Source organism: Oncorhynchus kisutch, linkage group LG3 (assembly GCF_002021735.2).
Source record: "Oncorhynchus kisutch isolate 150728-3 linkage group LG3, Okis_V2, whole genome shotgun sequence".
NCBI lineage: Eukaryota > Metazoa > Chordata > Actinopteri > Salmoniformes > Salmonidae > Oncorhynchus > Oncorhynchus kisutch.
This window is the reverse complement of record NC_034176.2, coordinates 32,674,549-32,688,974: the sequence shown is the minus strand read 5'-3', so window position 1 is coordinate 32,688,974 and position 14,426 is coordinate 32,674,549. Positions and strand designations below refer to the sequence as shown.

The following is a 14,426-nucleotide window of genomic DNA, read 5'->3' as shown; positions in this document are numbered from 1 at the left end:
ATGGCTAGTTAGTTATTGGTGTGCGCTAATAGCTTTCAATCAGTGACATCACTCCGAGACATCGAAGTAGCCCAGTCGTTTCACTTGCTCTACAAGACCCGGGGTAACGCTGCTTCATGGGCCACTGTTGTCGATGTGTGCTCGGGTCGTTGGCTCGAGCCTAGGTTAAGACATGGAGAGGGACGTAAACAACACTGTTACGATCAAATAAAACCAGTTTGGTGTTGCTCCAATTCCGAAAGAGGAGGAAGCCTTCAGAGTAATAATATGACTGGATTATTCAAGTGACTGTGACACTATTTTACATAACATCAGACGTGGTAGTAGGATATCACATACAGAGTATACATAGGCCTACAGTAAAAGTTGGTGATTGACGGGAACTGACCAGTGATCACCTTTCCTGCTATGAAACAGGTTGAAACAAACAGGAATGTCCTGTGTGTAGACTAGTAGGGAAGTGGGTTTAGACTAGTCTACCACCCGCTACCAGGTGGAGGCGACACTGCGCTCTTCTCTCTACCAAAGCGCGAGCTGCCTCTACAGTCCCGTCTCTCGGTGAGATCATTATCAACCGAACCTGACACACACGGAGCTAGAGCGAGCGAACAGATCACCCCCCCCCCCCCCCCAATTCCGACCCACCGGGAAGGGAAAACACCAGTCTTCTGATAACCAACACCTTCTCCCACTTTTACGCATCCAACCACGATCTCTCCAGTGACGTTACCGTTGAATGTGGGGTTGGAGGCTATTCGGATACAATCTGTGTTCTGCTGGTTTGTTTTCAATGCAGTAAAACGGTTTGCTCCTATCCTCACCCGGAGTCAAGGATTGAGAGGGAAGCAGCGCTTAACTCGCGGACTGACCAGCCACGGACATGGCGATGGGATCTCTGCAGTGGCCCTGTAAATCTTGTGCTTAGTAAACCCGTAAGCAAGGTTTTTTTACGCGCTATATTTCACAGGAAAAGGACGTTGATTCAATCACAACCTTGGATTTTTGTGAACATTGATTTGATTATCAGATCGGCTATAATTATTTTTGCCTTTTTTTCAGCGCACTGTTGACGCCATTTTCCTCAGGTTTTCTGTATAAAAAAACTTGCTCCATTTGACAGCTACCAAGGACGCTGTCAGTGCAGACGCCGGTTCTGTAAATGTGACCAAATGGATTTTAAATGATCTTGATGACATATTTACACAATAGTCTCAAGTGTTCGACAACATTGGACATGGGTAAGTAGTTGACCATAATCTCTTACACACTTGCGTTATTGTAGTCTAAATGTGAGTTGAACATGATTTTATTAATTTATGATACTTTATTTTGCGGTTGGCTCTGGTTTAAAAAAAGAGAATGCAATATCTCAAAATAAACAGTTAATTTGTAGCGAGTTTTGATCTCACTAGGTAGGCTAGTGTGTGTGTAGGTGCGCGCGTGTGCGTGTGTTGTGGAGCAGGTGGAAGACGTAGGCATTCCCCACTGGCCTCGGCCTGGTCTTGAACCACTAACCCTTTGGCAAGTGCATTGCGTCCTGTGCCATTAAGGGTCCAGACCTCTGATGAGAGTGAGTTGTAGAGTGAGCCTATTTATGGTCCAAGTGGTGGTGTTATACACACATCCTGAAGGCAACTGTAGATGGATGAAATCACTGTAAGATACATGCCACACTTTGAGAGTGTATAAAACAACCCATTACACCAAGAGGTCCAAACCTTTTGAGAAGGGCCGATGGTGTTGTCAGCTAGCCTATAAGGACACTTTAGTCATTCTATAGGCTGTTTGAAACCCTCCTGGCCTGTGTGAGAGAGAGCCAAAGCAAGCAGATCACTGGATCACCAAGTCTGTTTCACAAATGGCCAAGATCTGATCTCAGGGTGGAGTGTTTTACCTGGTATTTACATGGCTAGATATAAGAGCAAAGTAGCACTTACATAATTATTGCTTAATAACAAATTACTTTCCAGTGTCTTTGCGCTGAACTGAAATGAGCACCACTATGTACCATTTGGTACCAGGTAGTTACTAACTGTGGTGTTGTTCAGAGTAAGTGCCAGAAGGTATTGTCCACTGTTACCATAGCAGCTGAAACAGGGCGGTCAAGTAGAGCCTTCCACTTTAGTGTCAGGGTCAGGACAGGTGTGCTTTGTGCTACAGGCCAGTGCAGGCCCACCATATTCTAACCCCTGAATTATTTCACTGATTGGTGTAATAGTGGTTGTTTTCTCAAATAAACTGTTAACTTGTATGCTCTTGTTGTAGGATAAAGTGTGATCCATTAGAGAAATTAGACCAGGCAAATTAGAACCAGTGTGTGAGTGTGTAGGCTACTGTAATGGGGCGATTCCATGCTAGTTCTATTACAGTAGCCTACACACACACACGGGTTGAAATTGACCTGCATGGCTCAAAAATATTTAGGGTATGTCAGATTTTTCGGACAATTCTCACATAGAAACTTCATTGGGTGGAAGGAGGTTTCATATGCTTTTTACTTCTGTAACACACATTTTGGGGGGAATCATTATGAAAGTGGGCATTTTGGGCCCTTTTTAGAGATATACACGCCTCCTGTAATACCCAATGATCTGTGAACCGTACATGATACAGAAAACACCTTGGTGTCATTATATTCCTAACAGTGTGCTATAAAATATGGAGTATCGCTACTTTCTGAAATAAAATGTTACACATTCATTTATTTAACATTAAAACTATGAATATAACAAAAGTACCCTTTTAGATTTTGTTCAATTTTAGACATATGGTTTTAAATAAAATACTCTATAAGTACATCACATTTCCAGAGTGGGCTCTCTGCTAAGTTTAAAGTTATGATACATTTTATCAACATCACCAACGCAGTGAATTGGAAAATGGATTCAAAGGGATCTCCCTCTGCTGGTGATTTGCTGAATGTGCAATCCTACAGGAGGGCTGTGATTGGTTAATAACCTATAATGTCAATTTCTATGTATAAAAAAATGATAATTTTATCAACAGTAGCTGATTGAAGAGTAGGCCTATGTTGTTCCAAACAATATGTATAAAAATAAGAAAAGTCAAAAATAATACTTTTGAGATATTTATAATAATATTTGGAATATTGAATAAATGAATGTGAAAATGTATATTTCAGAATATAAATATACTCCATATTTTAGAGCACACTATAAGGAGTATACACTGAGTGTACAACATATTAGGAACACCTGCTATTTCCATAACATAGACTGACCAGGTGTCTCGACAAATTGAGGCTGTTCTGAGTGCAAAAAGGGGTGGAACTCAATATTAGGAAGTTGTTCTTAATGTTTTATACACTAAGTGTAATTACACCAAGATGTTGTCTGTAGCATTACAGGAGCCATGTATATGTCTAAAAAGGGACTGAAATTGCCACTTCCATTATGATTTTCTCAAAAATGGTTTGTGATACAAGTGTAAAAAGCATTTCCAACATCCTGCCTCCCAATGAAGTTTTGGGAGGATTGCCAGAACAATTTGTGATACCAATTCTGTATCTGATATGTGTTGTGTGGGTAGGGCAGATTGAGTATAGCTGAGTGACATAGCTACAGTATAGAGGTATTGCTGAGTGATGTAGTGGCATAATGAGAAGTAGCAGGTGCTAGATTGAGACACTGAGAAATGGTGAGGAGATGTTGGTGTGGGGCTTCTGTTGTCACGGCAACTGGCAACATACTGGATGGTGGACTCACAGTAGCGTACTAACAGAGGCTCTCGCTCTGTTTTGGATTCACTTTGGATTCCTGGAGCAAATTTTGATCCCATGATATGGGCAGGAGTGCTGTTGGGGTTGGAGTCATAGCAGGATCTAAAGATACTTTGTCCTCTTATAACAGAGCAGGGACAGGGCATCCCTATAAGAGTTCCTGGGTTCTCTCTCTCTCTCTCTCAAATTTTGAAAATGGTGAAGTTTGGTCCAGCTCTCTATTATCTTATCGGTCATATGTGATTGTAAATCTGTTTTGAGACCTGAGTCAAGAGCAGACCCAGAGACTGTAGCTACCAGTGCATAGGTATTATAGGGACACTTATTGTAAAGGGAGATCCAATCGGCTCTAGTGGCTTTCTCTGCTTGTTTCCTTTCCATCTGAGAGAGAGGGTTGAGGAAGAGAGGGAGAGAGGAAGGTAGCAAGATGAGGGAGGGGGAGGTTGGGCAAGAGAGGTGGAGAGGAGAGGAGAAGAGAGAGAGGAGGGGGGAGAAAGAGCTGGTCAGAGGGGCAAGGGAGGGGGACTAGAAAGAGGGGGAATAGAGGAAAGAGATCCAAGGACAAATCTAACTGTTGGCAGACTGAGCTAAGTATCAGTACAGGAACACCTTTTGGCAGAGAGTGGGGATTGGGGATGGGGGGGTGCACCAGAGAGAGGAGGAGAGGGAGCAAGGCAGAGGGAAGGGAGAGAGGAGGAGAGGGGGGCAAGGCAGAGGGAAGGGAGAGAGGAGGAGAGGGGGGCAAGGCAGAGGGAAGGGGGAGAGGGGGCAAGGCAGAGGGAAGGGAGAGAGGGGGAGAGGGGTGCAAGGCAGAGGGAAGGGAGAGAGGAGGAGAGGGGGGGCAAGGCAGAGGGAAGGGAGAGAGGAGGAGAGGGGCGTGCGCCAGAGAGAGGAGGAGAGGGAGCAAGGCAGAGGGAAGGGAGAGAGGAGGAGAGGGGGGCAAGGCAGAGGGAAGGGGGAGAGGGGGCAAGGCAGAGGGAAGGGAGAGAGGGGGAGAGGGGGGCAAGGCAGAGGGAAGGGGGAGATGGGGCAAGGCAGAGGGAAGGGAGAGAGGGGGAGAGGGGTGCAAGGCAGAGGGAAGGGAGAGAGGAGGAGAGGGGGGGCAAGGCAGAGGGAAGGGGGAGAGGAGGAGAGGGGGGCAAGGCAGAGGGAAGGGGGAGAGGGTGCAAGGCAGAGGGAAGGGAGAGAGGAGGAGAGGGGGGGCAAGGCAGAGGGAAGGGGGGAGAGGAGGAGAGGGGGGCAAGGCAGAGGGAAGGGGGAGAGGGGGCAAGGCAGAGGGAAGGGAGAGAGGAGGAGAGGGGGGGCAAGGCAGAGGGAAGGGAGAGAGGAGGAGAGGGGGGCAAGGCAGAGGGAAGGGGGAGAGGGAGCAAGGCAGAGGGAAGGGAGAGAGGAGGAGAGGGGGGGCAAGGCAGAGGGAAGGGGGAGAGGGGGCAAGGCAGAGGGAAGGGAGAGAGGGGGAGAGGGGTGCAAGGCAGAGGGAAGGGAGAGAGGAGGAGAGGGGGGCAAGGCAGAGGGAAGGGGGAGAGGGGGCAAGGCATAGGGAAGGGAGAGAGGGGGAGAGGGGTGCAAGGCAGAGGGAAGGGAGAGAGGAGGAGAGGGGGGGCAAGGCAGAGGGAAGGGAGAGAGGAGGCGAGGGGGCAAGGCAGAGGGAAGGGAGAGAGGAGGAGAGGGGGCAAGGCAGAGGGAAGGGAGAGAGGAGGAGAGGGGGCAAGGCAGAGGGAAGGGAGAGAGGAGGAGAGGGGGCAAGGCAGAGGGAAGGGAGAGAGGAGGAGAGGAGGAAAGGCAGAGGGTTAGGTGTTTTCACTGACAGCCATTTTGTGTCTACTGCTACATTTGAAATGGTTTAACATTCATCTGCTGTCCTGCAGCCATGCTCATACAGCAGGATAGCTTCAATGACAGTGTGCACGTTGAGGACCCGTCTGTGTGTCCTTTGGTTCTGTGTTCAGGGATAGCATGTATCACACACACACACACACACACACACACACACACACACACACACACACACACACACACACACACACACACACACACACACACACACACACACACACACACACACACACACACACACAGAGCATTAATCTAATAGAGTAAAATAAAGTAGTTCCTGATGTTGTAGCAGTCTGAGTTCCTGCTAAGTGCTCCCCAAACCCTGTGTGTGTGTGTGTGTGTGTGTGTGTGTGTGTGTGTGTGTGTGTGTGTGTGTGTGTGCGCGTGTGCCCAGGCGTCCGTGCTGGTGCGCACGCAAGCGCGCGTGTGTGACTGTATCAAGGGCATTATGCAACCACAGCCAGACTGGCTATGTTACCTCACTCTCACATGATGTGTTAGAATGTTTTATCCAGCTCAGTCCCTGTGTGTGTGAGCATGTTTGTGTGTGTGCACCATGGGGGACAGCTCACATGCCGTTTCTTAAAGCGTGGTTTAACTAGTAAACATAATCAATGTTTTTAGTTACGACACAGCCTGAAGAGCAAGGGGGGCAAATCCTCAGTTAGCTCATAGCAGTCAACTGTTAGGGAGCCACTGGTCTCTACAGGCAGTTTCATCCTTTCATCCTCCTCTACCTTTCCCTGTTAAAGAAACAGTCGGGAGCAGAGAGAATTTATGCCATTCAGCAGACACTGTAATCCTAAATGACTTACAGTCGTGCATGCAAGCCATACATACATTTTACGTAGGATGGCCACGGGAATCAAACCCACATTTCTGGCATTGCAAGCTCCATGCTCTACTAACTGAGCCAGAGGGAGAGAGATGGGGAGAGATGGAGAGAGAGAGAGAGCGAGCGAGTGACAGGGCAAGGGAGAGAAATGGAGTGAGTGAAAGATAGAATAGCTGGCATCAGATGTATGAGTCTCTGCAGCACCAAATCTTCTACAAGAGCAATCAGATTGACCCAGTGTGTGGGTGTGTGTGTGTGTGTGTGTGTGAGCTATTTGTAAGTCCACCTCAGGTCTAAGGCTGCTGCAGCCTTAAAAGGTTGTTTTGGCTGGGCAGTGAACTCTCTCTCTCACCCTCTCATACCCATATGCACAAGGAAGAGAATCACAGCTTTCATTCGTACTCTTCAGGTACGTACATGGGTTGTGAGTAGTAGTTGGTGAGATTTGAACAATTCTGGCCTGTTACAGCCCTACTGTTCATTCCCTCAAACATTATAGTTCAACACAGAAAGTACTTCAGTTATAGATACACACACACACACACAGACACACACACACACACACACACAGACACACACACACACACACACACACACACACACACACACACACACACACACACACACACACACACACACAGACACACACACACACAGACACACAGACACACACACAGACACACACACACACAGACACACACACAGACACACACACACACACACACACACACACACAGACACACACACACACACACACACACACACACACACACACACAGACACACACAGACACACACACACACACACACACACACACACACACACACACACACACACACACACACACACATACACACACACACACACACACACACACACACACACACACACACACACACACACACACACACACACACACACACACACACAGACACACACACACACACACAGACACAGACACACACACACACACACACACACACACACACACACACACACACACAGACACACACACACACAGACACACACACACACACACAGACACACACAGACACACACACACAGACAGACACACACAGACAGACACACACACACAGACACACACACACACACACACACACACAGACACACACACACACACACACACACAGACACACACACACACACACACACACACACACACACACAGACACAGACACACACACACACACACACACACACACACAGACACACACACACGCACACACACACACACACACACGCACACACACACACACACACACAGACACACACACACACACACACACACACAGACTGAGGAAAGAGAGTGAAGGAAAGTCCTTATGCTGCTTAGATGGAAGCTGTGGGCAGAGCTGGCAGCTTTAGGAACATAATAAAGCTATTTATGCAGCCAGTCTGGCCTCTCACAATCACCCTGCTGTCTACACGGTTACAGAGAGGTGTGTGTGTGTGTGTGTCTGAGGCTCAGAGCGAGAGAGGCCCAGTAAGGGTCATCCTTACATAAACACAGTCTCATTTCCAGTAACAGAAGTAACAGAGAAGGGTTGGTGAAACTATAATCCAGTCCATAGGTCTTATTAGTTGTGTATTGCCAAAGCCTATACAAACGCTACATGGACATTCAGCTGGGGCAGCTGGTTTTGGACTCATCTAGCTGTTTTATATGGTTTTGCCTCAGTTGTAAACATCATTTAAAAGTTTTTTTAAAGCAGTGGTTCCCAACCAGAGATACTAGGACCCCTGGGGGTACTTGGTGTATCCACAGGGGTACTTGAGAAGACTCAAGAGACTATATGCCTGCTGGTAAAATGCACATGAGGAGGTACTTCATGGGTATGCTGGGCAGAGCAAAATTCATTTTGTGGTACAGTAACCGAAAAGGGTGGGGAACCACTGTGGTAGAGGCCACTTCAGTGTAGATACAGTGCTGTGACATCCTCCTCAGAGGCTGTGGCTGGTCACAGTGTATTGTCACTGTGTGGTTGGTCACAGTGTATTGTCACTGTGTGGTTGGTCACAGTGTATTGTCACTGTGTGGTTGGCCACAGTGTATTGTCACTGTGTAGTTGTTCACAGTGTATTGTCACTGTGGGGTTGGTCACAGTGTATTGTCACTGTGTGGTTGTTCACAGTGTATTGTCACTGTGTGGTTGTTCACAGTGTATGGTCACTGTGTGGTTGGTCACAGTGTATGGTCTGTGTGGTTGCTCACAGTGTATGGTCACTGTGGTTGCTCACAGTGTATGGTCACTGTGTGGTTGGTCGCAGTGTATTGTCACTGTGTGGTTGGTCGCAGTGTATTGTCACTGTGTGGTTGCTCACAGTGTATGGTCACTGTGTGGTTGGTCATAGTGTATGGTCACTGTGTGGTTGCTCACAGTGTGTGGTCACTGTGTGGTTGGTCACAGTGTATGGTCACTGTGTGGTTGGTCACAGTGTGTGGTCACTGTGTGGTTGGTCATAGTGTATGGTCACTGTGTGGTTGCTCACAGTGTGTGGTCACTGTGTGGTTGCTCACAGTGTGTGGTCACTGTGTGGTTGCTCACAGTGTGTGGTCACTGTGTGGTTGGTCACAGTGTGTGGTCACTGTGTGGTTGGTCATAGTGTATGGTCACTGTGTGGTTGCTCACAGTGTGTGGTCACTGTGTGGTTGCTCACAGTGTGTGGTCACTGTGTGGTTGCTCACAGTGTGTGGTCACTGTGTGGTTGCTCACAGTGTATGGTCACTGTGTGGTTGCTCACAGTGTATGGTCACTGTGTGGTTGCTCACAGTGTATGGTCACTGTGTGGTTGCTCACAGTGTATGGTCACTGTGTGGTTGCTCACAGTGTATGGTCACTGTGTGGTTGCTCACAGTGTATGGTCACTGTGTGGTTGCTCACAGTGTATGGTCACTGTGTGGTTGGTCATAGTGTATGGTCACTGTGTGGTTGGTCGCAGTGTATGGTCACTGTGTGGTTGGTCGCAGTGTATGGTCACTGTGTGGTTGGTCACAGTGTATGGTCACTGTGTGGTTGGTCATAGTGTATGGTCACTGTGTGGTTGGTCGCAGTGTATGGTCACTGTGTGGTTGGTCACAGTGTATGGTCACTGTGTGGTTGGTCATAGTGTGTGGTCACTGTGTGGTTGGTCGCAGTGTATGGTCACTGTGTGGTTGCTCACAGTGTATGGTCACTGTGTGGTTGGTCGCAGTGTATGGTCACTGTGTGGTTGCTCACAGTGTATTTGTCAGACGTCCTTTTTTCCCTCTCTTTGTTCAAAGGGAGAGTCCTGGGTCCTGTACACAGACATATATGGGGTGGCTTTAACACATGCCTTAGGGCTCAGTCACTGTACACACACACACACACACACACACACACAACATGCACACACACAGTGGGCTTTAAAAGATGCCATTGGGCCAAGTCACAGTCCTGGAATTAGGGAGACCCAACAGAGAGGACCAAACAGGGACATACTGCCCTGAGTTGTGTGTGTCAACAGAGCTGTGTGTCGAAAGCATTAGTATGGTACCGTGTGTGTGTGTTGGAACTTTATAGGGGATTATGCTGGTTATCTAAACCCACAGTGAGCAGAGCGTGTGAGACCTGTCGGCTAAATATGACTACAGGGGATCAGCTGTACAGGACGGGAGGCTGGTACAGGAGTTAACACACACACACACACACACACTAATGCTGGCCATAAGTACACAAACTCTCAGAATGGAATGTCTAGATTAGAAATGTAGGTTTATTTGAACAACTCCAAATTGTGAAAGACAGTTTCTCCTGGCCCATAGATTACTTTTAAAGTCATATCAAAATTCACATATACCTTTGTAACAATGCAATGTTGTGTTCAAAGTGGCTCATGTCAGTGTGAGGGATGGGACTTTCAGGATCTGGGGTGTGAAGTGTAGTGTTTGTGTTCAATGTGGCTCATGTCAGTGTGAGGGATGGGACTTTCAGGATCTGTGTTGTGAAGTGTAGTGTTTGTGTTCAATGTGGCTCATGTCAGTGTGAGGGATGGGACTTTCAGGATCTGGGGTGTGAAGTGTAGTGTTTTTGTTCAATGTGGCTCATGTCAGTGTGAGGGATGGGACTTTCAGGATCTGGGGTGTGAAGTGTAGTGTTTGTGTTCAATGTGGCTCATGTCAGTGTGAGGGATGGGACTTTCAGGATCTGGGGTGTGAAATGTAGTGTTTGTGTTCAATGTGGCTCATGTCAGTGTGAGGGATGGGACTTTCAGGATCTGGGGTGTGAAGTGTAGTGTTTGTGTTCAATGTGGCTCATGTCAGTGTGAGGGATGGGACTTTCAGGATCTGGGGTGTGAAGTGTAGTGTTTGTGTTCAATGTGGCTCATGTCAGTGTGAGGGATGGGACTTTCAGGATCTGGGGTGTGAAGTGTAGTGTTTGTGTTCAAAGCAAATACAACAGGTGTAGACCTTACCGTGAAATGCTTACTTACCAGCCCTTAACCAACCATGCCGCTTTAAGAAAAATAAGAGTTAAGAGAGAGTTGTTCACCGGACCTGCAACCTGTCCCAGACCTGCTGTTATCAACTCTCTAGAGACAGTGGTAGAGATACTCTTAATGATCGGCTATGAAAAGCCAACTGACATTTACTCCTGAGGTACTGACTTGCTGCACCCTCTATAACCACTGTGATTATTATTATTTGACCATGCTGGTCATTTATGAACATCTTGGCCATGTTCTGTTATAATCTCCACCCAGCACAGCCAGAAGAGGACTGGCCACCCCTCATAGCCTGGTTTTGGCCTTTCTAGGGAGTTTTTCCTAGACACCGTGCTTCTACACCTGCATTGCTTGCTGTTTGGGGTTTTAGGCTGGGTTTCTGTACAGCACTTTAAGATATCAGCTGATGTAAAAAGGGCTTTATAAATAAATTTGATTTGAGTTAAGGTAAGGTAATATTTACTAAATGAACACAAATTAAAATTACAATAACAAGGCTATATACAGGGGGTACCGCTACTGAGTCAATGTGCTGGGGTACATACAGGTTAGTTGTGTTTATGTATGTGTGTATTTATTCATGTTTGCACACAAATATGCGCTTGTGCCTGTGTGAGAGTGGACATGTGCGTGTGTGTGTACAGTTCCTTTACAGCACGTGTCTGTGTGTGTGTGTGTTTTAGCTTTGTACATACATATCTCTCAGTGGGGTTAGATGTGTCTGCTGAGAGATGGATCCATTACTAGTGGTAGTGTGATTGGCTCCCTGAGCGAGGGGCTTAATGGTATTGTGTGTATGTGTTGGTTCTGAGTGTGTCTGTACTAAGTGTAATACAAACACACCCTCTTCCCTAGAAAGAGCATTAGGGATGGACAAACTCTGGTCCTCGAGAGCTGCAGTGTGTGTGTGTGTGTGTATATGTGTGTGTGTGTGTGTACGCGTGTGTCTAACACTGCCGTAGCATGCATGTATTAAACAGTTCAGACTGTTTTTTCCAGACCAGCTCATAAACCACATCTGGAGAAGGAATTTAGATTCCTCCTCTCTCGCTCTCTATCTTGCTCTCTCTCTCTCTCTCCCTCCCCCTCTCCCTCTCTCTGTCTACCCAATTCCCTCCCTCTTTTCGGGTACAAAAAAAAAGAGCAGTCAGCTTTTTCATCTCAATCTGCAGGTTTTTGGTCTTGTCCTCAGGCTAGCTTCACCCTCCCTTTAGAGAGCTGGAGAGGAATGTCTTCATTTTACATCGAGGGAGAGAAAGAGAGAGAAAGAGAGACTGGGAGAAAGGAGAGAGAAAGGGAGAGAAAGAGAGAGAAAGAGAGACTGGGAGAAAGGAGAGAGAAAGGGAGAGAATGAGAGAGAAAGAGAGACTGGGAGAAGGAGAGAGAAAGGGAGAGAATGAGAGAGAAGGAGAGACTGGGAGAAAGGAGAGAGAAAGGGAGAGAGAGAAAGAGACTGGGAGAAAGGAGAGAGAAAGGGAGAGAATGAGAGAGAAAGAGAGACTGGGAGAAGGAGAGAGAAAGGGAGAGAATGAGAGAGAAGGAGAGAGAGAGAGAGAGAGTGAGAGAAGGAGAGAAACAGAGAGATGGGGAGAAGAAGAGAGAGGAGAGGGAAAGAGAGACGGGGAGAAGGAGAGAGAAGTAGAGTGCGTGTGTGAAGTGTTGTTTACACGGTATAAAATGCAAATGAGAGTGTATGGCATGCCTGCAGTACTCTCTGCCCGCTACTGCAACAGTCTTGAGTTCTGAGAGACACTGATATCTCACAATGGTTAGAGGTGTGTGTGTGTGTGTGTGGAGATGAGGCGTTCCTCTGCCCACTGCGTCCTTTAGCTGTGCTCAGATAGGTCAGCATCTCTTCCTAACACACTCTGAATGCCAATCGTTCTGTAGCAGCAGCGTACATAGCAGCAAGTGTGAATGCAGACCAAGATATACATACGAGGGAAACTGTTTTTTTTTACAGTTCAGCATTTGCGATAATTTATTAGGATATTGGGATATATTAGGATATTGTACAACTTTTGTTTTGATAGTAATTTCTCTCTCTCTCTCTCTCTCTTTCTCTCTCTCTTTCTCTCTCTCTCTGTAGTTTGGCTCTGTTGGATTACCTGTGTTCCTGTGGGACAACCAATCCAGACGCAGTAGCTACCGTTCCCAAGGCAACACAGTCTGACGGACAGCCGCTCTCTGCAAACCTATTGGCTGGCTGCTGCGGCTCTCTGGATCCTGACTGGTTCTGGCAGGAGCGTGGATGGAGCCGAGGGATCTGGTTGGCTCAGCCCGACCCAAAGAGGCGGAGTTAGGAGGCGGAAGGGCTGAGCCTGAAGAGGAAGAACAGGAAAGAGCGGGGCTGGGGACAGTGTCGCGGGGTGATGAGGTCATTGGCGATGTGATGGGCGAGCGCTGGGGGTCCCAGGGGGAAGGGGAGGGGCTAGAGGAACAGGAGTTCTCCATTAAAGAAGCCAGCTTCCAGGAGGGGAGTCTGAAGCTGAAGATCCAGACCACCAAACGCATCAAGAAGCCCCCCAAGAGTCTGGAGAACTACATCTGTCCCCCGGAGATCCGGATGACCATCAGACCCCCCTCAGGGGAGGGCCGAGGGGGCAGACTGGGGGGCCGCGCAGCACAGGACAAGGGACCCCCTAGGAAGAGGGTAAGGATACGTTTAGAAACGTTACTGGTCTGAACACACTGTTGCTAATGTAGCCTGTTGCTAATGTAGCCTGTTGCTAATGTAGCCTGTTGCTAATGTAGCCTTAAATGATGCTGAAGCACTTTTGAAATGTTTGTCAGCAGTCTAGAAGGGATTGATTGATTGATTGGTTGCTTCCCAGAGAGATAGAAAGATCAGATTTTTCATGTTGTTAAATAGTTCAACATACTTTAAAATAAGACATTGAATAGTTATAAATGTTGTTTTAAACGTTAGCTGTGTTGGATTGACTGTTGGGTTGTCAGTTGCTCATTGCAGCTGAAGAGGGTTTTCTTATGTTCGCGTGACGAATTTGGTTCTTGTCTGCTGTTGGCTATAGCAGCTGAGAAGGGGATTGTAAGTGGATATATGGATTATATAGATATATTGTGGATGTATATAGAAAGATATTTTCTGGTTTGATTGTCCATGTTTTAACATGTTTTAACAATCCATAAGCAGAAAGCTTGAAGACTTTTAGCCATTGATAGAAAGGCCAGTAATGCAGTTTAAAAGAGACACCGTCACCTCTACCTCTCTACAACGCCACTTCATGGGTTTTCTGGTGGCGTGTATAAATACATTGTGTGTGTGTGTGTGTGTGTGTGTGTGTGAGGTCGTCTCCTCTAGAGTCATTAACCTGCATTGACATCTCTTGCTGTGTGCTCAGCTCTTCTCGTACACTGCATCTCGCTGTGTGTGTGTTCCTTTCATACACCCAGCACCTCGCAGACTCAGCTCTTTTCCCTGAAAAGCAGCCATCTTGTACCCAAGCATCTCATTATGAGCAATATTGTGTGTGTACTAGTACAGAAGGGAATGGATCTTAGGTAATAGGT

The 14,426-nt window shown here is 47.3% G+C and overlaps 1 protein-coding gene across 1 annotated transcript in view; it reads left to right on the top strand.

Moving 5' to 3' along the window:
• Positions 1–622: 622 nt before the first annotated feature.
• Positions 623–14,426, top strand: part of setbp1 (SET binding protein 1) — a 55,924-nt gene continuing 42,120 nt past the window's right edge. Inside the window, exons 1-2 of the mRNA XM_031804474.1 lie at positions 623–1,238; positions 12,985–13,548. Of these exons, the coding sequence (XP_031660334.1) occupies positions 13,147–13,548 (402 nt within the window). The 5' untranslated portion in view covers positions 623–1,238; positions 12,985–13,146. The remainder of the gene's footprint in view (positions 1,239–12,984; positions 13,549–14,426) is intronic.